Consider the following 25,997-nt stretch of genomic DNA (forward strand, 5'->3'; position numbering starts at 1 on the left):
CTCAGAGAATTAAGTTTTTGTTGAGAGTAAGGAAGATGGATGGGATATTGGAGATTTGAATAGAGAGAACATGTGAAAACCATTTTCTTAGATGATAGGAAATCAAATTTCTAAAGAAATGCAATGGAATTGCTAAGCAATGCTGAAGGCTCACTTGATATTGGTGTTGGTAAATTTAAAGTGAGACCAAGTGGAGCAGCAGTTTGTTTTTGTCCAGTCACTTTCACTTGTTCTGGTATAATTGCTAGAACATAATAGGGGGAGACTTGGGTTTAACCAGGGTTTGGTTGTGCCAAATGGGTATAATGAAGGTAGATAGGTTCAAGCAAACTGTTTTCATAGGAGTGATTATGGTGATGGATCATGGAAGATAAGCTGGGTAAAAAGATAAATGAAGACATGAGGTAGGTGTAGGGATTGTGATGGTCATTGAAAGAGTGGTGGAGCCAGTGGATGGAGGAAAGGGCCTTTAAAAGTAAAGAAGAAGAAAAATATTCAAATAGTTGGATACTTGAAGTAAAAATTTAAGATATGGTGAAATTATTTGTGATGAGAAGGTAAGATGGAGGAAAAGATGAGGCCACATGACTTGGATATATCAACTATGAGATTTAAAAAGTGCTAAGAATGGTGATAGAAGGGGTAGAGAGAGGAAGACCATGGACCACATCAATAAGGGGTGGCTAGGAATTAAGTAGATGACTATAACAAGGAGTGACTAGTCTGGGTTTAATTATAGCCTCCTACTTGGGATTGGCCTCTTGGTCCATTAGTAGTGATGAGCTGAGATCTGTGGTGTCATAGCTAGGAGACAGTGTCCTAAAGAAAAACATATAGAGCATTCTTGTCTCATTTATAGATTTCGGTGGACAATCCCTCAGCCAATAAAGCAGCCCTAGGGAAGTGGGAGTTGTTGAACTGGGAGAGAGGAGTGAAACGAAAATCCACTTTTTTTTTTTTAAACCAGAAACCTGTACTTCCTACTCCTCTTTACCCCCTTTGCCCATGCCCTCACCCCTCCCCTTTGGAAACCACCAATCTGTTCTCTGTATTTATAGGTCTATTTCTGCTTTTTTTTGTTTGTTCTTGAGATTCCACATATAAGTGAAATCACATGGTATTTGTCTTTCTCTGTCTGACTTATTTCACTTAGCATAATGCCCTCAAGGTCCATCCATATGGTTGCAAATGCAAGAACTCATTCTTTTTTATGGCTGAGTACTATTCTACTGTGTATATAAATACCACATATTTATCTATTCATCTATGGATGGGCACTTGGGTTGTTTCTGTATCTTGGCTATTGTAAATAATGCTGCAGTAAACAAAGGGGTGCATATGTCTTTTTGAATTAGTGTTTTTGTTTTCTTTAGGGAAATACCTAGTAGTGGAATTACTGGATAATATGGTATTTCTATGTTTAATTTTTTGAGGAAACTCCATACTGTTTTTCATAGTAGCTATAATAATTTACATTCTCACCAACAGTGCACAAGGATTCCTTTTTCTCCACATCCTCACCATACTTGTTATTTGTTGTCTTTTTGATACTAGCCATTCTGCTGGATGTCAGGTGGTATTTCACTGTGGTTTTTTAAAAGATTTATTTATTTATTTTGAGAGAGAGAGAGAGCAAGCAGGAGGAAGGGCAGAGGGAGGGAACCTTTCAAGCAGACTCCGTGGTGAACGTGGAGCCAGATGTGGGACTGATCCCACAACCCATGAGATCATGACCTGAGCTGAAACCAAGAGTCGGACACCTAACTGACTATGCCACCCAGGCACTGCTCTCATTGTGGTTTTGGTTTGCATTTCCCTGATGATTAGTGATGTTGAGCATCTTTTCGTGTGTCTGTTTGCTGTCTGTATAACTTCTCTGGAAAAATGTCTGTTCAGGTCCTCTGCCCATTTTTAATTGGATTATTTGGGAGTTTTTATGGTGTTAAGTTCTTTACATATTTTGGGTATTAACCCTTACAGGATAAATCATTTGCAAAAACCTTCTCCCATTCAGTAGATTGCCTTTCAGTTTTGTTGAGAGTTTCCTTCACTGTGCAAAGCTTTTAATTTTGATGGAGTCCCAATAGTTTATTTTCACTTTTGTTTCCCTTACCTCAGGAGATATATCTAGAAAAATGAGAAGGCCTATATCAAAGAGATTACTGCGTATGTTTTCTTCTAGGACTTTTACAGTTTCAGGTCTTACATTTAGGTCTTTAATCCGTCTTGAGTTTATTTTTGTGTATGGTGTATGAAAGTGGTCCAGTTTCATTCTTTTGCATGTGGCTGTCCAGTTTTCTCAGCACCATTTATTGAAGAGACTGTCTTTGCCTCATTGTATATTCTTGTCTCCTTTGGCATAGATTAATTGACCATAAAATCATGGGTTTATTTCTGGACTCTCTACTCTGTTCCATTGAATTTTGCATATGTTTTTGTGCCAGTATGATATTGTTTTGCTTATTATAGCTTTTGTAGTGTATCTGGAAATCTGGGATTGTCATACTTCCAGTTTTGTTCTTTTTCAAGATTGCTTTGGCTATTGAGGGTCTTTTGTAGTTCCACACAAATTTCAGGATTATTTGTTCTAGTTCTGTGAAGAATGCTATTGGCATTTTGATAGGGATTATATTGAATCTATAGATTGCTTGGGTAGTATGGCATTTTAACAATATTTGTTCTAATCCATGAGGATGGAATATCTTTCCATTTGTCTGTGTCATCTTCAATTTCTTTCGTCAGTGTTTTATAGTCTTCAGAGTACAGGTCTTTTACCTCCTTGGTTAAGTCTGTTTCTAGGTATCTTATTATTTTTGGCACAATTGTCAGTGAAATTGTTTTCTTAACTTCTCTTTCTGCTACTTCATTATTAGTGTATAGAAATGCAACAGAATCCTGTATATTAATTTTTTATCCTGAAATTTCACTGAATTCATTTGTTACTTCTAAAGTTCTTTGGTGGAGTCTCTACCATTTTCTATATATAGTATTATGTCATCTGCAAATAGGGAAAGTTTTACTTCTTTCTCACCAATTTGGATGCCTTTTATTTCTTTTTCTTGTCTGATTGCTGTGGCTAGGACTTCCAGTAGTATATTGAATAAAAGTGGTGAGAGAAGACATCCTTGTCTTGTTCTTGACCTTGAAGGGAAAGCTCTCAATTTTTCACCATTGGTTATGAGTTTACTGCAGGTTTGTCATATATGGCCTTTATTATGTTGAGGTGTGTTCTCTTTAAACCCACTTTGTTGAGAGTTTTTTTTTTTTAATCATGAACAGATGTTGAATTTTGTCAAATGTTTTTTCTGCATCAGTTGAGTTGATCATACGTGATTTTTTTATCTTTCATTTTGTTAATGTGGTGTACCACTTTGATTGATTTGCAGATATTGAACTATATCTGTATCCCTGGAATAAACCCCATTTGATTGTGGTGAATGATCCTTTTAATGTATTGCTGGATTCTGTCTGTTAATATTTTTGAGGATTTTTGCATCTATGTTCATCATGGATATTGGCCTGTAGTTTTTTGGGGGGAGGAGATTATCTTTGTCTGATTTTGGTATCAGGGTAACACTGGCCTCGTAGAATGTATTTGGAAGTTTTCCTTCCTCTTCTATTTTTTGTAATAGTTTAAGAAGAATAGATATTGATTTTTCTTTAAATGTGTGGTAGAAGTTGCCTATAAATCCATCTGGTCCTGGATTTTTGTTTGATGGGAGTGTTTCAATTATCAATTCAGTTTCATTACTAATAATTGGTCTGTTCATATTTTCTACTTCTTCCTGATTCAGTTTTGGAAGATTGTATATTTCCAGGAATTTATCCATTTCTTCTAGGTTGTCTAATTTGTTGGCCTATAATTTTTGTAGTAGTTTCTTATCCTGTGTATTTCTGTGGTGTTTGCTGTTAGTTCTCATGTATTTCTGATTTTATTTATTAGGTCTTCCATCTTTTTCTTGAGTCTGGCTAAAGGTTTATCAATTTTATTTTTTCAAACAACCTGCACCTGGTTTCATTGATGTTTTCTATTGTTTTTATTTATTTATCCTCATTTATTTCCTCTGAGATCTTTATTATTTTCTTCTTTCTACTAACTTTGGAATTTGTTCTTTTCTAGTTCCTTTAGGTGTAAGGTTAGATTTTTTTTTTTTAAAGATTTTATTTATTTGAGAGAGAGAATGAGTGCTGGGCAGAGGCAGAGGGAGAGAGAGAGAAAGAAGCAGATTCCCTACTGAGCAGGAAGCCAGATGCAGGGCTCGATCCCAGGACCTGGAAATCATGACCTGAGCCAAAGGCAGACACTTAACTGACTGAGCCACCCAGGCGTCCCTGGTTAGACTGTTTGAGATTTTTCTTGTTTCTCTAGGGAGACCTGTATTGTAATAAATTTCCCTTTTAGAACTGCTTTTGCTGCATCCCATACTTTTTGGACTGTTGTATTCCCACTAGTTATTTTTGATAGATTTTGTATTCTTAGAAAATAAGAAAAAGCTTAAGTGATCTTTCAAAGAGAGTCTTCAGAGATGCTCTTTTAATGTATTCTACTACCTATTTGAGACTTCTCTTCATTTCAGATCCTTATTGTGAGTGACCGTTCCTATGTAGGTAAGAAAATCTGAAAAACACTGTCTTGTGTCTATATCCCATGATACTGTTATCTTTGGGCAAAGACCTTATGGCTTCTCTTCTGAGGACCCTAATTTCATGTATTCACTGGGAGCGTTAGAGCAGTAGTGCCAGAAGGCACCCCTCTAATACCATATGTGTGATTATCTAATTCTGCCTTTTGTTCAATGAGACTAAGACAATCTTATTTTAGGGTCAAAGTGCAGCCAAGTTAGTATTATTTGAAAAGTAGAATCTAGAGACTATCACATTGGATGTCCATGTAAAAATTAAACTGCTGCGCTTAATGAGATTCCAACACTGCAGCCTACTGCTTTTCTCTCTCTCAGGATTCCACTTTTGTTCTTCCCTTGTAGATGGATCACCTTAAAAAAAAAATTAACCCTGTTATCTCTAGGAAAGCTACTACTGAATTAGTCTACCCTTCTTGGTCTTCTCCATCTTCCCCAAATTGGCATGCATCTTACATCTTCTCTAGGTTCAAATTAGAAAGTCAAGACCACACCGTGCCATCCCAATATCCAACCACCTCCTGGTCTCCACTGGGATTAGGTTTGGCTGCATGTGACCGCAAAATCTTAATTAACAATGGTTTGAGGCACCTGGGTGGCACAGTGGTTAAGCATCTGCCTTCGGCTCAGGGCGTGATCCCGGCATTGTGGGATCGAGCCCTACATCAGGCTCCTCCGCTGTGAGCCTGCTTCTTCCTCTCCCACTCCCCCTGCTTGTGTTCCCTCTCTCACTGGCTGTCTCTATCTCTGTCAAATAAATAAATAAATAAAATCTTTAAAAAAAAAAAAAACAATGGTTTAAACAAATTAAAAGTTTATTCCTTCTATATAGAGATGTCCAGAGGGATTTTTTAAATAAATTTCTCAGTCTTAATTTCCAATATGTTTAATATGAATCAATATAACCCACATAAAACTTTTTTTATTGAAGTAAAATTGACATAACACCATATTAGTTTTAGGTGTACAACATAACAATTTGTTATTTGTATACATTTGAAATAATCTCCATTGTAAGTCCAGTTAATGTCCATCACCATACATAGTTACAAATTTTGCTTTTTGTGTTGAGAACTTTTAAAATCTACTCTTAGCAAATTTCAAATATGCAATGCTGTATTATCAATTATAGTCACCATGCTGTAATGACATTCCCGTGAGTTACATATTTTATCACTGGAAGTTTGTACCTTTTGACCCCCTATATCCATTTTGTCCTCCTCCCCACTCCCCGTCTCTGGAAACTACTAATCTGTTCTCTGTATCTATGAGCTTGGTTTTTTGGTTTTTCGATCCCACATATAAATGAAATCATATGGCATTTGTCTTTCTCTGTCTGACTTATTTCACTTAGCATAATGCCCTCAAGGTCAATCCATATTACCACAAATGGCAAGATTTCCTTTTTTATGGCTGAATAATATTCCATCGTAGGTGGATTCAAACCAGGCCTCACATGACAGCTACATAAATTTGTCAGAGATATCAGCCCTTTCCATCAATTTGCTCTTCCATCTGTACGATGATGCCCTCATTTTTGTGGTCCAAAATAGCTGCTAGAACTCTAGTCATCAGCTTTACTCCAGATAGTAGGAAAAAAGAAGGCACAAAGAAAGGTATATCTCATCCTTTTAAGACACCTTCTCAGACTTCTTACATATCAGTGGCCAAAACCTAGTCATATGGCCAGACCCAGCTACAGAAGAAGCTAGGATATGTAGTCTTAAATTTGGGTAATTCCATGCATGGTTTAATTTCAATATTCATCAGTTAAGGAAGAGGCAAGAATGGTTAATTGGAGGCAAATGTTTGTTCTGCCTTTTTCTCCCTACTCAATACACAGACACAGCACAGAAATAGACTGCCTTGTCCTTTGGGAAGTTGACAAAAGTTTAGCATGGCTGAATTGTGGGGCATGGGGGCCAGTGAGCAAGGGTGGGAAGTTAGGTTCTGAGCATGAAGGGCCTGTATATAAGCCGTGTTAAAGAATGGGGACTTGAGCTTGAGATCTGGGGAGACACTGAAAGACTCTAAACAAGAGTGTGATGTTTAATTCTATTTTAGTGTGGCCTACAGTTTTGTTTTAGAAGGACTACTTTTGGAGGTTATGTCAAGTACAGTTTGGAATGGGGCAACTTGAAGAGTTTCCTAGAGATCTTAGCAAGTGCAGTTTTGGTGAAATGATGGTAACAGACATCTGACAGGAAAGCAATCACAAACCTTGACCTTTCAGATCCTTCATCTCTTCATTTCTCTTGATCTTTTCCTCTCCCCACTTCATGACCCTTATGTGTGCTACCTCAGAAGTTCTTTCAACCTCCCACTCTTTGGCCATCATTTTGTACCCATCTGTATTAGCACCCTCCCTTCAACAAGTCTTTACCCCCAAACGCCGACTCTACTATTTTTCAATATATGTCAACCATTTACTCACATCCAACCCCTGTCCCCACTGCCCTCTTCACCCAGCTTACATTCTGTGCTTCTTCCCTAAACCTCTACCTTGGACATAGCTTCAAACCCCTTGCTCTTTTGTCCCTTTATCATGACCAATTTATTTGTTATTCCCTCCTTTTCTATTCTCACTTACTTGTCTGATTTCCATTAGACTCAAGTTTGATACTGAAGTATCTCCTATCTTAAAACGGGTGTTCTCTGTGGGCCGTATCTACTCCTACTCTCTCCTCCCTTTCACAGCCCAGCTTCTGAAAAGAATTGCTGCCTAAACTCTTTACCTCCCTTGGACTCTTGTCCTTTATATGGAAATTGAAGTCACCAAGAATAATGACAGGAATAGCTGTAAACAAGATAATGAGCCAGGTGTTAAATTCTGTAATAAATGGGGTAATGGAGGGTAGTAGCATAAAGGTTAGCAGATGGGATTCTTGTACAGTCTTAAAAAGGAGGACCATCCAATTATGACCAGTCACTGACAGATTGAGGAGCTTGAAGTTAGACTTATACTAGTTAAGGAAAATAATGTGACATTTGTTACATAGGTGAATTACGGAGCACACCATATATATGTGTGTGTATCTGTGTTTACACATGTATGCATATGCTGTCCTTTACATAAAATTGTGTAACTGTGAATGTGTGCATATTTGTACATACGTAAGCATAAAATTATGTCTAGAAGAGATTTTGCCAAAATATTAACAGTGGTTCCCACTGGGTGTTAGGATTTGGGTAATTTTTCTTTATAGTGTTTAAAAAATTTTTTTAAGATTTATTTATTTGAGAGAGAGAGAGCACACACACACAGAAGGAGAGGTAGACACAGACTCCTCCCCGAGCAGGGAGCCCAATGCGGCGCTCGATTCCAGGACTCTGGGATCATGACCTGAGCCAAGGCAGACACTTAACAGACTGAGCCATCTGGACGCCCCTAAAAAAATTTTTCTTGGAATATTCTTTATTTTTTAAATACAAAAAAAAATTTTTAATACATTTTTTAAATGAAGAAAGGAAATCACTTTATTATGGGAATTGAGCTAATTGACAAACTGCAGAAGAGTAAAATGGGAAGGAGACATTAATAGAAACCAAGTCGTACTGGAAACACCAAAAGGAATTGTAAATATATAGAAAAAGAGGAGACATAGTAGAGATGTAACAGTTATCATTGGGAGAAGCTACTGCTGTGTAGGAGTATAATTAGATTGATTTTTGTTTAGCTTCAAAATGTGAAATTAACCCTGGTGAATGCAGGTTATAGGGAAGCTAATTGTAAGAATGCATTCCATTAAAAAATAAAAATTCTATCTTATGTTGGAATAGTCTTTTAAAATATATCATCTTTGAATTTAAGAAGATGCAAAATTATTTTTCATTTTGGGAGAAAATTTTAATGAATTGTTCTGATGTGGTCCTGGTCCTTGTCTACCTTCATTTTAAAGTACTAATGGGCAGAAGAATAGAAATAAAGAAGTGGATAGGAAGAGACTGTCTTCTTGCATCACAGGACTGCTAGGTTCAAGCAGGTGGGTCACAGTTTATTGTAGGAAGACATTTAAATCACAACCAGGCACAAACCTTGAGGCAAAGGTTGACCCCTTTGCATGCAAGCAGAACCTGAACCAACTTTTCAGTTTTTGCTTTTACCAGAAGAATGAGAAAGCTGCAATTTGTTGAATGGCAAAGATTAAACAATTTTAACATTATGTGAGATAATTTAAGCCCAGCATCCCTATCAAAAAGAATTCACTAGAATTTTGCTTTTTTCTTTAGAAAAGGTGGTATTTAACTTGTTATACTGTCTTACAAACCATTAATCTAAGTAAATGTCACGAGCTTTTACTACTTTTTGTCAGTTATTAGATGGTGATTTATGGGCCTGGAACGGAAATGTATTCTTTTAACTGCTGGAATATAGCACTTGATTTTATTCTGCTATAAAAGATTATTTTGTCCTTAAATTACTTATTTTCTGCAACTTCTTTTTTTTTTAAGATTTTATTTATTTATTTGACACAGAGAGAGAGACAGCCAGCGAGAGAGGGAACACAGCAGGGGGAGTGGGAGAGGAAGAAGCAGGCTCCCAGCGGAGGAGCCTGATGTGGGGCTCGATCCCAGGACCCTGGGATCACACCCTGGGCCGAAGGCAGATGCTTAACGACTGAGCCACCCAGGCACCCCGCAACTTCTTATTAATATATTTTTTAAATTTTGGCCTTCTAATAAACACTAAAGACTGAGAAGAGCACCGTTAAATCATATACATAAGACAATTGGCATGCATATTCTCCTGTTAGTGCAGTGCCATTACTGATGAAAAACTCAAAAATGTATACACTTTTCCATCCAGGTAATGAATGTTAATTGGGCACCAACTTTCTCTCAGGCATTGAGTGGGGAACTGGGAATATCTTAAAAGTCTGATGGAGATGAGATAAGTCAGTAGGCAATTACACAGAGTGGTACCGGCTTCACCTGGGAATACACAGGGTGCTTACACGCAAGCACGTAGGAGGGGCTTCTACACCAGATTTTGAGAATAAGGGAAAACATCTTGAACTTCAATGGAATTTCTTTTATGGATGGTCTTAATGCAAAATTTAAATCTTCTTTAATTATTTTTTAAAAGACCTTTAACTTCCGCCTTCCCTGTCGATATTTTAAATACGTGGCTACAGGATTGCACTGCTTACGTAGGTTATGGCAGGTGGTATTTATCATACCCACTGTGACTCGGATGGACACCCTGGCGAAGTCCTGTATGTGCTATCTGGAGAAAATGCAGGAATCAGGACAAAGGCATGGAGGCAGGGCACAAGGACAAAAGAGGGAATAACATGAACAACAACTACTTTTGTCACCAGGTGGCATTTTAAAAAGGCACTTATTTTCAAATAGGCTTCCATACAAAGGTGAGTAAACAGAACAATCTGTCTTTGAAATCCTACCTTTAGAGTCATTTTTATCCACTGTCTACACATCTTAAGCCCAAATTTCCCTATCCATCCCAACCCTTAATCTATGAGAGTATTCTGTCTCGTGTGGTAGCTTCTGCAGCTTGTACTGTACCCCAAAACGCTGACCCTTGCTGTCCACAGTTGATTGACCAGGCAAGGGTCTTTCCATAATCTAACCAGATTTTTAAAGAATTTGGAATTGTGACTTGGAAGGAATTGTTGGACTCTATTTGGCACTTGAACAAGGAGAGTGATAGCAGGAAAACACGGTGGCAGGGGAGAGCACCAAAGGTCTTTGATTTGATGCCTCATGAAGTCTGTCTGTATTTTCTGCCCTTTGGTTCCATAAAACAAATATGATGTCTTATAGTAAGTTCCCTTTTACTTAAACTAGCTGGCACAAGTTTCCCTTTGAGTCCTATTCTTCCTAGGGTAGCAGGCAAGTACAAGCATTTGTAGGCAGGGATAAAGCGTGTTTTCTACCTCGGGAAACGTAACTACTTGTGTGCTAGCTAGTAAAGAGCTAGGAGAGGGTGCACGGTTTATCCTGAGCTCCTACTGACCTTTGTGTCTTGCTTTGGGACTGTCATTGTTTGTCTGGAGGGGGGATTAATTTCCTGAGCAGCTTCTCTTGTACTTTATGGACCCCCTTGTTGCTTCTTTTTGGCTTTTACCTCTTCTGCCAAATGCCTCCATCTGCCCCATGTTTTCCCATTTTCTATATTTCCTAGGAAATAGGAAAAATATCTGATTCTGCCAAACTTTACATAATAGACCGTAGGCACATGGATAGGCTGCCATACATGGTTTCTAGCCAGTTTCCCCCTCTCTGCCATTGGAATACCATCTACGCTCCAGAGTTGCTGTGAGGGTAAGGAAGTTGAAGTTAAGCGCCTACTACCACATTTAGTAAATTTTAATCTATATGTTGCAGGTAGAAACGTTTTATTTGGAAATAATTGCAAACTTAAAGAAGGTGGCGAGAATATTACAAATCCTTGCATACCCTTCCCCTGTTTTTTTTTTTTTAAAGATTTAGCCATTTATTTATTTGAAAGAGAGAGCATGAGTGAGTGTGGGGAGGAGCAAAGGGAGAGGGACAAGCAGACTCCACACTGAGTGCAGAGCCCAACATGGAGCTCAATCTCACGACCCTGAGATCACAACCTGAGCCAAAATCAAAAGTCGGATGCTCAACTAATTGAGCCACCCAGGCACCCCTCCCAATTTATGTGTATAATTTTGTGTTTCTGAATCATTTGTGAGTAAGATGCATACATTATGGTTCTTTATCCCTAAAAACTTAAGTGTATATTTCCTTAGCCTTACATAAACATACTAATTATCAACTTCAGTAAATTTAACATTGATATAATCCTATATTCTACCACACCATCCATTTCCAGCTGGCTTTTCCAATACAGAATTCCAGCCTAGGAGTAGGTATTGCATTTAGTTGTCATGTCTCTTTAGTCTCCTTTAATTTAGGACATTTCCATAGGCTTTTTTTTTTTTTTTTTTGCGTCTTCTTATAACACTGACAGTTTTTATTGTCCATAGCATTGTAATACTGGATAACATCTTAGTGCCTGGGACTGGGTTGGCGCTTATGTATTGCTTGAGATCTTGACCAAACAGGAAAGAAAAATGGTTGGTGAATGCTCATCTGGGCTGTAAGGACTGTTTAGGCTTTTACTTTAAGTGGTGAAGCATATCTCGTGCAATCATTCAGAATTAGATATTTTAACATAAGCGTATCTAGCTTGACTTTACGTGGTTGCCTCCATTTTTTGTTTTTTCTTAAGTAAACTCTATACGCAATGTGTGGCTTGAACTCATGACCCTGAGATGAAGAGTCAAATACTCTACTGACTAAGCCAGCCAGGCATCCTGGTTGCCTACTCTTTAGCTGATATTTCACTGATTCGGTTTTACAGTTCCCCTTTGTGGAATTTTAATTTTTTTTAAAGATGTTTAGTCATTTTTCCTGATTTGCAAATAAGGTAAAACCAAACAGTGAATAAAAACCACTTTCGTGACTTAAACATATTTTATCTAGATTAACATTTTAATCAATAAATTATAGATAATTTATATACCTTTGGTCAAAATTATGATCCTTTGGATAAAATCTAACCATTATTGGAAAGTTAATATCAGAGGGAAAATATGACTTTTTGAACGCAAGATGAATAAGAGACTACAAAACACACAGGTTACACTAACCTCAGTGAAGTACATACACAATTACATTTAACACAGTAGGTGAAGAACTTCCCCATTTCACATTAAAATACCTGAAGATGCTAATCTTCCTTATCCTAATGCCGTTGTACTGAATCCATCAACAAAACCATCTTCTGTATGGATTTTTTTTTCTAATTTTTTGTGCATAAATCTTTCTACTCTACCCCAACTCAATCAGAAACAAAACCAGGAATGATTTACATTTTTCTTTGTAGTATGCATGGTAGGTATTCAGCACTGATTATATGTTGTTTGACATTAGTAGAAATTGATAGAAGTGTTGCAACATATTAATACAGACAAATCAGGATCTTAAATCCTAAGTGCCTTTTTAGCTGGCTGTGTGGACTTAAGTCACAACTTTAAGTTTCAGTTTACTCATCTGTAAAATGGGGATAATTACAGCTCTTGCCTCCTAAAGGCAGTGTAAGGCTGATATAAAAGCTTTGAAAATAATTAAACAAGGCTTATGAGATGGGTCTAGTTTGGCCACCATTTCCATTCTACATTTCAGTATTCAGCGTAGTGATTTAATGTATTTTCAGGCTTTTATGTCTGTACTTGTATATATCTCATCACTTACAAACAGCTCAACCAAGAAAAGTCTGAGTCACCCATAAGGATGGCAAAGTGAAACAAAGCCACCTCCAAAGCCCCCAAAATCCCAAGTAGGACCTCACCTGAGGTGGAGTCAGGATTCTGGAGGTAAATTATGAACCACTACAGGGTACAGGGACCCCAGACTTTCTGGTGGAAAAGTCATTAATTCTGTGCCAGAAATGGAGGGCTGATGCTCTAAATCCCATACAAATCACTTGGGAATCTTCTTAAAATGCAGAAAAATAGGATTTATTAGGTCTGGGGTAGATGCAGCGATTCTGCATTTGTGTGATGTGTCTGGTGCAGTATTTTGATGCTTTTACTCTAAAGACCGATGATGAACATACACTGTATAAAATTTCAGAACATATAGAAAACAAGAGCCGTGTTTACAAAATTCTTTATTTACATTTTAAGCTGACATTAAAACCTTTAAGATAGAATGGCTGAGATGAAATATACAAAGTTGATATCAACACATTCACATTAATTTTTTTCTCAAATGAATCCTACAGATGGCTTTTGATGAACTCAGGGTTTTTTCACAAAACTAGTGTTCCTTTAAATCGTGGTGTGAAAATGTCTTCCTCTAAGAATAAAGTTAACTTGAATCATTCAAAAAAGCTGAGAAATAGAAGGTTAATTTTATTAAACAGCTAATCATATGCCATAAAATAGTTTTCTATTTTAGAGTGCTGAGATGTTCAAATAGGTCCAAATATGATACAATAAATAAGTTTTAAATATGGAATGCTTTGGTTATTAGGCTTTGACTTGGCTTTTGGCATTACTTGTATATCATTCCAATGAGCCGTTACAGGTAATCCATTCAAAACAAGACTTGCTTAATACTATTACAAAGCACTTGATAGGAAATACCTTTAAGATGCTGACAATAGCAACATTATTTCTCTTTTCCTTCACTCAGAAAAAAAAGAAAGAAATCAAAAAAATAAATTCATTCCCATATGTTAAAGTCCACCATAAGGTGGACTTTTTATTCATTCTTTTAAAAAAAAAAGTTCATAATAATACCTGACCTGGGTATTTGTACATTATTGAAACATTAGACCTGTAAGAGCTCCATCTATATCCTGAAAGCTTATGATTTTGTGATCTATTTATGTAAAATACGCTCAAGATTAAATATATATAAACAATGTATTTGAAGCTTCTGGGAAGGATTCACATTTAAAATAGTTTTAAAATCTAGTTTTTTAAAAGAGTTTTAGAAAAATAAATAAAATACTGTGATCGGTTCTACCCCTCCCCCTCTGCTTTTCTCCCTTCACAATTTGAGCTTAAGAGTTCAGGCTTCTAAAAAGCAGAAGAAAGCAAAGTAGAATAATGCAGGTTTTGTGGTCCGTGTTTTCTCTGTCCTAGTGTAACATTATCGCAAAGGCAAACCTGACTCTTTCCTTGAAATGAATGTCCCATCTTCTCAGACTAATTTAAATAACTCTTAAGAAAGCCAAAGAAAGTTTAACCAGTGCTTTTAATAAACAAGTAGCTAAATGCCTATAAAAGAATACATTACTTGTGATTTTAAAGAGTGCTATTATAAAGTCTGAGAGCAAAACCTAAGTTCAAATTTAATCTCTTCAAAAGATTTTTTAAAAGCTGTAAATGCTATTATAAATTGCCAGCTAAATTCCCACCCTAGGCTACAAAAATAAACTGCTGCACAAATGTATGAATTTAAGGTAACTATTTCTCATGTTGATCTTTTTTCCTTTTAAGTGCAGTAAAGCCAGAAATAAAGCACCTAGGTGTTGATTCAATTAACTTTCATTTGAGCAGCATTTGATTTTGGATAAAGGGATTCTAAATGTAGTCTAAAACTTTCCAGAAAGTCATATTTACATTCATTACACAGCATTTTATATACACATAAATACAGATTTATGAGAAATTAACCTACGCTTTTTGTAATGTAGAAAATAACAAAAATTACAACACATGATCACATGCTAAAGCCAGTTATTTGAGAAATCTGCTTGGTGTTCAGTTTTGATAGTAATAACCGTGAGTAACTTGAAGCATATCACATAAATACACCACAGATGCATAGTTTATTTATGACCTTAGTAGCCTAGGTCTGTCCACAGTTTTAAGTAAAAAACGTTCTCTGTTGAAGCCAATGCCATACAAGTAGCTGGGTCCACTAGTACTGTTTGCTCTGGGAAGAAAGATTAGGGAAGGCATGATATCACACATGTTTGGAAGGGTTATTATAGGGAAGGACTAAAATTAATTATTTTTCCATGGGGAAATCAGGACTTTCTGATAGTAAGAGCTGTCCAGACCTGGAAAGGTTTGCTTCATGAGTGTGGATTCCAGTCCCACCAACGGCCATGCCTTGTCAGAGCTCTGGTAATGAGGACTTCTGTGTTGCCCTAGCTCGTCAGGTGGGGCCAGTAGGTGGTTAGGCCGTGAGGAACCTGAAAGCTGCTTGATGCAAGTTACTCTGAGATTTTTAAACATTATATGACTTCTTAGGCAGTATGCTTGAATCATTGGTTCCTGCCCATAAAGCAGTGTGTGATTTTTGCTGTTTCCTGTCTTGTAAATGGATGGGCGTGGCCTTCCAGGAATACATCAGAATGAATTTTTCTTATCTAACTGCTGTTCCACAAAAACAAACAGGTGACTAGAGTGAGCTTTGTGAGTGTCCTAACCCGAAGTCCTCCACCAGCGGCTGGCTAGGTGACTAGAGTGAGCTTTGTGAGTGTCCTAACCCCAAGTCCTCCACCAGCGGCTGGCTGGCTAGGTGACTAGAGTGAGCTTTGTGAGTGTCCTAACCACAAGTCCTCCACCAGCGGCTGGCTGGCTAGGTGACTAGAGTGAGCTTTGTGAGTGTCCTAACCCCAAGTCCTCCACCAGCGGCTGGCTGGCTAGGTGACTAGAGTGAGCTTTGTGAGTGTCCTAACCACAAGTCCTCCACCAGCGGCTGGCTGGCTAGGTGACTAGAGTGAGCTTTGTGAGTGTCCTAACCACAAGTCCTCCACCAGCGGCTGGCTGGCTAGGTGACTAGAGTGAGCTTTGTGAGTGTCCTAACCCGAAGTCCTCCACCAGCTGCTGGCTGGCTGAAGGAGGCTAAGCAGCAAAGATTTGATTTGAGGGAAAATAATTACCCATCCTAAAAATGTCACCTGCTCTATAAAGCTCAGGTGTTGGGAACTGAATGGAAAATCCTCCCTGGCACTCTTTTACCTCAGATGGCATGCCAGGGCTAATCAGAGTAAGAAATTTTATGATCCGATTTGAAGTGCTGGAAGAATAGGAAGCATGGAAATTTTAACTTATGTTAAACAAGCAAGTAACTCTTCCGTAAGTTTTTAACTCTAAAATCAAGGCTTTTCAGAAGAGTAAATTCACGAAAAAGGTAGAAATAAAAATCCATGGTATAGCTCTAAATATAAGACAAATAAGGTCACATGGTTTATGCATTTCAAATTCTTGAAGAGGCCCTACAGTGTTTCAGGAAGATCATTCAAAGTATTGTTCCCTGAGTTCTTGAAGCAACCCTAAATGTAAGTTCATGAACCCCGAGTCTTGAGAGAAACCCACATGGTTTGCTTATTTCTCTTCTAAGAGTAGCTGTTTCCTCCAAAGTGATTTGTTCAGTGCTTTCCCTATAGTTCAAATGCTTTAAGAACGTGGCTTTATCCATTTTTTAGAAGATAAGCTCCCCAAATGAAACTTCTAAGAAGGAAAAAAAAATGTTTGAAGAAAGTACAGTTTTAACATTAGTTAACAGGGCAGTTGAATAAATCAGTTTTACATCTATAATACATCAAGAGTGGAAATACTGTCAAAAGTGTTAGAAGGTAGAGTACTATGGTCTCTGGCTTTTCTGACCTCTGTGGTTATTGAGCCCAGGGTCTGTCACCAAAGAACCAAAATTATTAGAAACGGAATGACTGTTCCATATTTGAATGTATAAGAAGACATACATTTGTTGTTTAAATAAAGATCAGACAATAAACTAATCAGATCTTAAACTTTAAATATCTGGAATTTACACATAGCTTTGTACATAATTTAAAAAAAAACTCATTCAGAACTGGGGATTCTTGCATTGTGTTCATATATCTACCTTTTTGGTGGCTATTAGGATATTTTTTAAAAATTCAAAATTGGGAATAATTTGGTCTCTTTAAAAAACTAATTATAATGAATGGAGACTCCAGTTCTGTTGCTGGCAGTTTTAGGTTGAGCTTAACTTTAAACCATTAAAGGTTTAAAAAAAAAAAAAAAGGTTGAGAGAACCTACTGAAATGTTCCGTCCATTTCAGTAAAGTGCACAAATCTGTGTGTCTCCTTTGGCTTGGCTATGACCTCAAGGGAGGCGTAGAAGTCAGCGGTGCTGGTGCCAGATTCCTGACTATATTACTGAGGCTGGCAATCTTCTCTTCTAGGAGGTAATTTTTCTTCTCTGCTGTTTTTTGTCGCTGTTCAGTCATTTCCAGAGCTTTCAACAACTGGGCATTTTCAACATACAAATCCTTCACCATTGCATCTGCTTTAGTATTCTTGCAGAGCTAGAAACAGAACCAGAAACATCTTGACTCCATTTCTGTAATTAAGTTTAAGGGTGTGACATTAGGACAGTTCATAAAGGCAAATGACGTCTATCAATCAGATTTTATTTTACAACACAGGTTTGACATCAGACCTGGCATCAGGGATACAAAAAGAGCAAATTCACTTATACCAAGCTGTTTCTTTGCATAATGTTTGTAGAAGCCACTAATAAAAAGAACAGATTGATATTCAAAGGCTCAAAAATCAAAGTCCCTTTCCACCTAAATAAATTAGGTATTACCACTTTTTCATTCTCTACAAAATATCAAAATATTTTTATCGCTTCGGAGGTACAGGGTATGAACTTTAACTCTGGGAAGCTTAAGCATCTGCTAAGAACATTCATGGCTGTAACCTGATTATTTTCAAATTTGGTCCACGTATTACATACAACAAAGAGGTGAGAATGGGGCAGTCACTTTTCCTTAACTCCTCCTCTTTTGCACGGTAGCGCTTGTTTAGAAGATACATTTTAATTTTTAGGGTTAGAATATATAGTCTAGGTTGGGGTGGGAAAATTTGTCAGCAGCCTTGGGATACATTTATTCTGGTTCCTATTAATGTATTCCAATCTCCCTTCCCTCATTACACCTCATTTTACACCCAGTTTTAACAGGGCATCTAAAAGTATAGAGGTTTAAGGGAATAAAGAACAACTTGTGCTTAGCTAATTTATTTCAAAAGGCAATGGTAAAGACGGTGACACTGAAGCCCAGGACCAAGATGACTGGCAGGTGCAACATACTGACCTCCTCTACTGAGCTGTCCTAGGACAACTTTTCACCCCTCCCCCTCTCCCTTCCTTCCTTCCTTTTAAAAAACACTTTGATGGCTCCTCATCACCGACAGAATGAAATTCACGCTCCGCAGCTCAGCACCTAAGGCTCTCTGCTGCCTCCTCCGTTGCTCTAGTTTCTTCTGCTTCTCTCAGGACAGTATGAACTGTTAATGCCAAAACGTCTGTAGATGTCCACACCCCACGTGTTGCCATAACTGTGTGACGTTCCCAGAGCCTACAGTGCCCTTCTCACATCTCTTCACCTGTTCAAATCTTACTCTGCATCAGTAATTGGTTTAAGAGGCCTGCAGGAAACTTGCTTTAAACCCAAGTTGGATCAAGTATTTCTTCTGTTTCCCTCTGCTGAAGTGGATCCCATTTTATTTTCAAAATTACCATCTTGCCAAATGCTTGACACGTTGTATGTGAACTACATTCCACACAGGCAGGATTTTGTTTTGTTCTCTGCTGTTCTCTGGTGCTTAGAACAAGACTTGGCACGGTAGCAGCTATGTTCTGAGTGATTAAAGGATAGAATAAATGCTTTTGTGTAAAACTTTCCTTTCTTTCTATTTTGTGATTAAGACATTGGGCAAAGGAAAGTTCCAGTCTGCCTCTGCATTGAGATCTTCTCTTGGGATTATTCTTCTTAAGTTTTATATATCTAGAAAACCAGGTAGGACAATTTCTGCCCCTGCCCCTCAGTTCTTAATTTCAGTTTCCAAAGCACTATTAACACATTCCTATCAAGTAGTCCTTTTTTGCATGTCATCAGTGGTTACACAAATACTTTCTAAACCCAGGCCACACCTGCCACCAGCAGGTGAAAAGGATCAGTCTGCATCGTGGTCCTGGAATCCAGGGTCCCTATTCTAATTCAGAGGACAGCCTTTGGGGTCTGGTTATAGCTGTAAGGTACTTTTTGAGGTCACTATAACTGTTGCAAACAGGAAAGCTGAAGTTCCATTTATTATCCCCCAATTTTTTACCAATATACATTATTTAAATAGAACGTTTCCTATCTTGGGCAAAAAATCTACAAAAATTGAATTTGAGCTGCTGAACTTTGTTAGGAATCAATTCGTTAGGTCTGCATCAGTCTCTGTTAGCAAACGTACATTTTTTAAATTGTGGACCAACTGGTCTTAAAAGAGCTTTGGGAAAATAATGTAGAATACAGAATTCATCCTTCTGGAGTGGTATGGTATGGGGGAGAGCAAATCCTAAATTCTGTACATTTGTAGTAGAATTTGCCTTTATGTGACAACAAAAGTGAACAAGTTAGTGGCGATAAAGGAATGGAAAACTGGCGTGAAACGTGGAATGTGAGGTGGGTGGGTGGAGGTGACCCGGGAGGCTCACTTGTTCTTTGAGCTGATTCACTTTCTCCTGAAGAAGCCTTTTCACCAGTTTCAATTTCTGTTCAACTTCCATCATCCGTTCCTCCATGACAGTCACCAGTTGTTCCTGGTTTCCCTGAAGCGAAGAAAAAAAAAAGGGTATTATCATTTGAAAATCATGCCATACTGAAAAGAAAACACTAGTAATTTATTTTTCCCCAGAAGATGCCTAGAGAAAGGACAGGAAATGTTTGCCTTTGTAACTGGAAGGGTGGATTTCTGGTGAAATGGGGGTTCTGCACAACGCATGGGTTGCATGTTAGAAAAGAAATCCTATCAGAGAATCAAAGATTTAAAAAAAAATCTTACCTGTGTTACCATCTTCCCCTGAGATAAAGCAATATTCTTAAAACCCATAACTTAGTACCTCTGTGCATCTCTTCTAGTAAAATAGGTATCCAAAGTAAATTAAACTATAGTTATCAACCTTCCATCTGTGATTTGGGCCTTTGCCATACGGTGGGTCTCTCAAGAATAAAACAAAATGAGTTTATTCAGCATCACCTAACAAGTCCAGTCAGCTTGCAATGTGCGTGTCCATTTCTCCTGTGTGAAATGGCCGGTTACGGTCAGAGTGTGTGTGAGTGTCCCTTTCCTCGTAACAATCAGCCTCTTCCTGCCAGTTACTGTAGTCATCTGTTTCCCAATGTGACTTGTCAGTGTGAAGCAAACATCTGCACTGAGGATGGGTTTATCATAAAAGATTTAAAATTAAGAATCCTCTCCCCACACATGATTCCTAGATAAAACAAGAGGACAGAAGACCCCTGGGTGCCCCTCCTCTCCTCACACAACAGTGATGGATTAAGGAGTTGTGTGGGGTTTGGAGAGCCCAAGGACCCACAGATTTAGAGTGCAACCAACTGCCCCTCCCGGCAGGCCACTAAAATGTCCATATAAGGAATTTCAGATTTTAAAAGGTTCTTCAAGTGTTTACGCGAAACTCAGGTGTTAATGGTTGATGGTATAACTTCTTTTAAAAGCATGCAGAATGACCAAACGTGGGTTGGAAGCCAACATTTGTTTGGATAAAATAACAGCATTTACTCAAATATAAGCAACTAAACCATGTGACTAATTTAAAGACAAAAATTATAGTAGGTAAAGTCTAATGCAGAAAGTAAACCTCGAGAAATCAGGCTGTGAGAACATCTAGCTTTAAAACATACTGTATTTTAAAAGATATAATGGCTTTTTAAAGTTCAAACGTAAGTGGGAAATGCCCGATTTCTACTTGCCTGAAAAAAACAAAACAAAAAAACCCATAACAGGTAACTCTAAGAACATGGAACAGGGCAAAAGAGGAAAAACAAAGTCAGTCATATATTTAAAATTTATTTTATTGTCAAAATTTTCCTTTTTCCTGTCAAAAGAGCATTATACATCTTAATACAAAACAGTATAAATAACCCAAATTTTCTTCAAATTCCATATATAAAAGTAGTACCTCTTGTTAAAAATAGTTACAGCATATGGAATGAGAAAATATATATAGAATACATCCTTTTAAGAATCTCAAGTCCACACTCTCTTTAAATGGTATAAATAAAACGATTCAAAACAAGCTGAAATTTTTGAATTTGATTCACAAAGTCTGTCATTTCTACAATAAATAAGAGACATAATACTGCAAAGGCTTAATAATAATAATAATAATTTAAAAGAGCACTTGATTCCAAACCATTTTTCAGCTTATGTCTCTGTGTGGGGGGGGGTGTGTGTGGGGGTGTGCATTTGAATATCTGCCATGGTAACAAATGTCATCACTAGCAGCCCAGTTTTCACAGGTGCCCAATCCTTCTGTAGGAATCTGCATGCACTGCTCGCTGCTCCGGTAGCAAGGCCTAGAGAAAGAAGGCAAGTGGTACACTTCACCCTGATGTCAAGATGATGTTTTGGGAGGAGTCTAAATTCACACACTTATAATGCAAACAGTTTTTAAAAGCACACACATTAACACCACATATGCAAGCAAAGCAACACAGAGACAGAAAAAATCACATCACTCCACACACAGAAGCAACATGCAGATATTTTGTCATCTTAAAATTAGCATCAGCTCAGTTACCAGAAATAGAGTCTGCAGTGGCATTCTAGTCACTCTGCCGTCCAGCTGGAGAATTTTTTTTTTTAAGATTTTGTCCTTAACAGTTTTTGTCTAACCTATCCTGAAGTAATTGGAGTGGAAGGATATTATTTTTAAACATCGGCAGGTGGGGTGGAAGAGCGTGCTTTGAAAACACTGTGGATGAGAAAGCAGTGGATAAAATCTTCACCTAATCCTTCGGTTTAAAATGTCTGTTAAAAATTGAAGTCAAGGTTTTATAATTGAGTTCTGTAATGAATTGCTGAAGCATCAGCTCCCCACTCCACCAGCACAATTTGGAAACTGAGGTGGAATAGAGGAAACTTCCAAAAACGTGGATTTTTAAAGCACAAAAGACAAAAAGAATTTTAAGGTTTTGCTTGAAAGACTAGGTGACAGCAGCAGATCATGACAAAGCACAGATCTATACTACTAGAAGAGGAAGACAGAACTGCCCCAGGGTCTAATTACAGTGCTAACTTGACATTGCAAAGCACTCTGAGACGCTTACAGAAAAGGGGGTGGAGAAATTCCTTATTAAAAGTCCACTGAGAGACAACAGAAGAAAAGCATCCAAACCAGAATGAATTTAGAATTATACAAACTAAGTAGTATTTTTTGTTTTAGTCCTCATCCTGAATAAACAAATAGGGCAAGCAAAAAGCATTAAGAGACTTCCGAAAAGGCTTGACTATGAAAACATGTAAGAGAACGATTTGAAAACCCGGTTGTATCAGATTGTGACTGTAGTGAGCTAGGATAATGCTAATTCAAAGGAAAGGGGAAAAGATGTTTACTTTCTTAAAAAGAGGTTTTCAAACTCGATCATTCTTAAAAATTAAACGAAATACATCAACTCAAGTCACTGACTACACTATTAGTTGTTTAAAGTCCCCACTTGTAAATTCTATGGAACTCAGCAGGCTGCACCCCTCTTTGTTAATAATGCATATCCTAGAGTTGCACTTGAATTCTGTAATATTTTTGGCATCGGACAAATGTTAAGTCAAAAAACATTAGGTCAGTTGTACACTATGCTCAAGTGATCCTGATACTTCGATTACAGATGTGCAAGGAGACCCAGAACACTTTGTTCCCCAGCTTTGAAGCTGAGAGTGCAAGAGCATCACTGCAAAAAAACCCAAAACAAAACCCCCACATAACACTGCAGTTCTGTGGATCTGTCATACAGGTAAGGTGGAGCTCTCTGACAGATTTGGGTTCTTGATCCCCACCTTTGAACTGTATCGCTTTCCCATAAACAGGTTAACCATTAGGGAAGAGCGAGCCTCATACCTGTGGTGTGTTGGTTTCGGAGGTCCTGTTTTCAAGTTCCTCCTGCAGGCACTGGTTTGTCCTCTCTGCCTGCAGCAGCTGGTGTTGAAGCTGCAAAAACTGCTCCCTGGGCACCGTCGGACAGGCTTGCTGCTGGCGCAGCTGGAGATCCCAAGCACGAGGGGATGGGCTAGGCATCACAGTGGACCTCCGGTGCTGCATCTGGAGGACAGAGGCAAAGCCCGGGTCAGCGGCAGTGCTTTCCAGCACAGAGCTACTCTTGAAAGTGTCAAGCAGAGTGAATGGAGCTGATGGATTCATTAATGACTTCTCAGACCCACTGAAAACTTGAAAACAGGACAGACAGTACATGACTTGAGTAGAAGTAATGGGGAAGCATCATTTTCCTTAGCAGATATTATAATTAGTTTCGACTTAACACACTGTGCTTCCTCACTCTTCAGTGACGGCTATATGGGCATGAGGTACAGCATACACAGGAGGTGTCTGGGCTCTACTTCATTGTCTCCTTCCCCTAGAACATTTAATTATGCCTCTTTAAACAAACCAAACACCGGCAGGGTTGGAGTAAGCAAAGGGGAGAAAGTGGTTATGCTTTCGGGTTTTGCCACTTACCATTCATAAAGATTCTTCAAAACAAATGTTCAAGGACTACATATTTTCCAGGAGAGCCATTTTTTCAAAGAATCTCCTATCTAAAATGATTTTACCCTAATTTAGTTTATCAATGTTAAACTCTTAAATAGCACTATAAGATAAGCAATTCTGGGACAAAGGTGATATCCTAGAATCCCTGGGAATTGAAGTGCATGGAACAGAAGTATCTGTACAAGACAATGAGGAAATGATATGTGTATCACATGCTAAAGCTGGGGAGAGGAAAAAGGAGAACGCACTGCATTTGGCCAGTGAGGCATGCCGCTCCACATCTGTCGACACATTCAGCAGACAGAGGACTCCACAGAAGGCATGCAATGAACATGACCAAGTACCAGACTCAAGAAGCAGCTCCTCCAGGCTTGTGAGAAGGGAAAAGGGCCTCCAAGACACAACTCTAATTACACATCACGAAACTTCAGAGCCACTATCCATTTTCTTAAATCTAAACTTCTGAGGTGGGAGATTACCCATTTCAAAATTTTCTAGTTATAGATTCAGAAACCCACCATTTTATTTGCAGGAAAAAAAATAGGGAGAATTATGATCCTATGATTTTATATCCGCAGGATGATTTTAAATATTGAGGAAAATCCTGGTGTAAATGTAAACAGACATACTCCATAGTTAAAGCAAAATGGAAATGAATATTGGCTCTTACATATTTATTAGCTGTTACAGTCAGTAGAAATGATTACGTGAACAAGGGGTCTAATGAGACATCTCCATGCTGTGAAATTCATTGAAAGAGAATGTCTACCTTCACACACTATCTCAGGCAGAGAACTGCACCCTTCTCTGCTAGTTCCAACCACAGAGTTCTAGGTACAGGTTAGCCACAGACAAAACAAAAACAAAAGAAAATTACAGGAGTCATAAAAAGAGGAAGAAAAGGATGAATTATAAAAAGAGAACCGTTAAAACAGGGTCTATTATATACCTGAACATGTGTGCCCTAGTCAGTAAGAACTTATAAGAGACCAACATTTACATTTCTCTGTATATCAATTTCACACATCTTCGAATGTCTCACAGCCTTAATCCTGCAACTGCTTCCTCCCCTACTGTGATTGGTTAGTTGGTGAACTTACCATCTTTACCCCCAACAGAATTATTTAGAACATTCCAGGTCCAGTATGGATGGATCTGATACTAAATACTTTTATCGTTTACGTTCTGCATCTCCACATCGCAATTTTGTTGCTCAAGTGTTGGAACTGTTGGCTCCGCAGACTTGAGAACTGCTGATACAGACTGTAACCCTTTTCTTGAACGTTCAAATGGAATTGTTTACAGAACATTCCCTCATGTAGTTGAAAAAGCCCTGGAGTGGGAATTAAAGATCCCAAATCACTAGAGGAGGAAAAGGAAGAATTTAATTGCCCTAGGCTATGGGTATGTATTGTATTAGCTCAGTGACTTTGTTTTTTGAAGACTTTAAGTAATCTCTACACTCACACTCAAACTCACAACCCTGATATCAAGAGTCGTACACTCCAACGACTGAGCCAAGCAGGAGCCCCTAGATCAGTGACTTTTAAACTGGCATAGAAGGATGAGGAGAAACTCCTTCCTGCAAGGAAGGACATACATCAGATTGGAATCACCTAGAAAACTTCTCTTAAAATCCTTGATCCCAAAGGTTCTGATGTAGGAACATGTCCCCACCAGCGCTCAGCTCCTTGGGCAGACCCAGTGAGAATCGCTGCCAAGTGAAATGAATGCACCTATCGCTCAGGCGAGGTGGGCACAAAGCATGGTGTGAAAACCGCTGTACGCTCCCCAAAGTGGCCCAATCCATAGATATCAGAACATAAAAATCTAATTTGTAGGGCTGGTGGGATGGGGAGAGTTATTGCTTAATGGTTAGTCTTTGGGGGTGATGCAAATGTTTTGGAAGGAGTGGTGATGGTTGTACAACACCGTGAATGTAACGAACGCCACTGAATTGTAAGACGGCAAATTGTGTTATGCGTATATTTACCACCATTTAAAAAATTAACATACCAGTCATTGCATCACACACTTCAAACAGGTGAACTATATGGTGTATGAATCACATTTTAGTAAAGCTGCTAGAGAATCCAATTTGTATAGGTCTGTACGGAGTTAACAGCTGTCTTATTGCCTAAAGAAAATTTCATTAGAATAGGGTAGAAGATGTTCTTTTCAGTGCTCCAACGGAAAAATCGTGCTTTAGTTATTCAGCTCTAGTGCCATGAACATTCGATTTACTTCATCCATTAGCAAATATTTACTACTAGGTCAAGGAGAAAAATAATGAAAGGAAAT

General features: G+C 38.1%; 1 protein-coding gene and 1 long non-coding RNA gene across 7 annotated transcripts in view; one reads left to right on the forward strand and one right to left on the reverse strand.

Moving 5' to 3' along the window:
- The window catches only part of LOC130542561 (uncharacterized), a 122,858-nt gene that overhangs the window by 23,809 nt on the left and 73,052 nt on the right, over window positions 1-25,997 (forward strand). The window lies entirely within an intron of this gene.
- Window positions 13,286-25,997, reverse strand: part of NIN (ninein) — a 93,055-nt gene continuing 80,343 nt past the window's right edge. For 3 of the 6 annotated variants that reach the window (XM_048215657.2, XM_026513714.4, XM_026513713.4), the window contains 3 exons: window positions 23,049-23,249; window positions 19,629-19,742; window positions 13,286-17,445 (listed from right to left, as the gene is read on the reverse strand). In XM_048215657.2, coding sequence (XP_048071614.2) covers window positions 17,236-17,445; window positions 19,629-19,742; window positions 23,049-23,249 — 525 coding nt within the window. In that variant the 3' untranslated portion in view covers window positions 13,286-17,235. Of the gene's footprint in view, window positions 19,743-20,991; window positions 21,511-23,048; window positions 23,250-25,997 lie in introns of those variants that run through there. The other 3 variants (XM_026513716.4, XM_044389489.3, XM_026513717.4) reach the window with 2 other exon arrangements.

This window comes from Ursus arctos, unplaced genomic scaffold (genome assembly GCF_023065955.2).
Source record: "Ursus arctos isolate Adak ecotype North America unplaced genomic scaffold, UrsArc2.0 scaffold_37, whole genome shotgun sequence".
NCBI classification, from domain to species: domain Eukaryota; kingdom Metazoa; phylum Chordata; class Mammalia; order Carnivora; family Ursidae; genus Ursus; species Ursus arctos.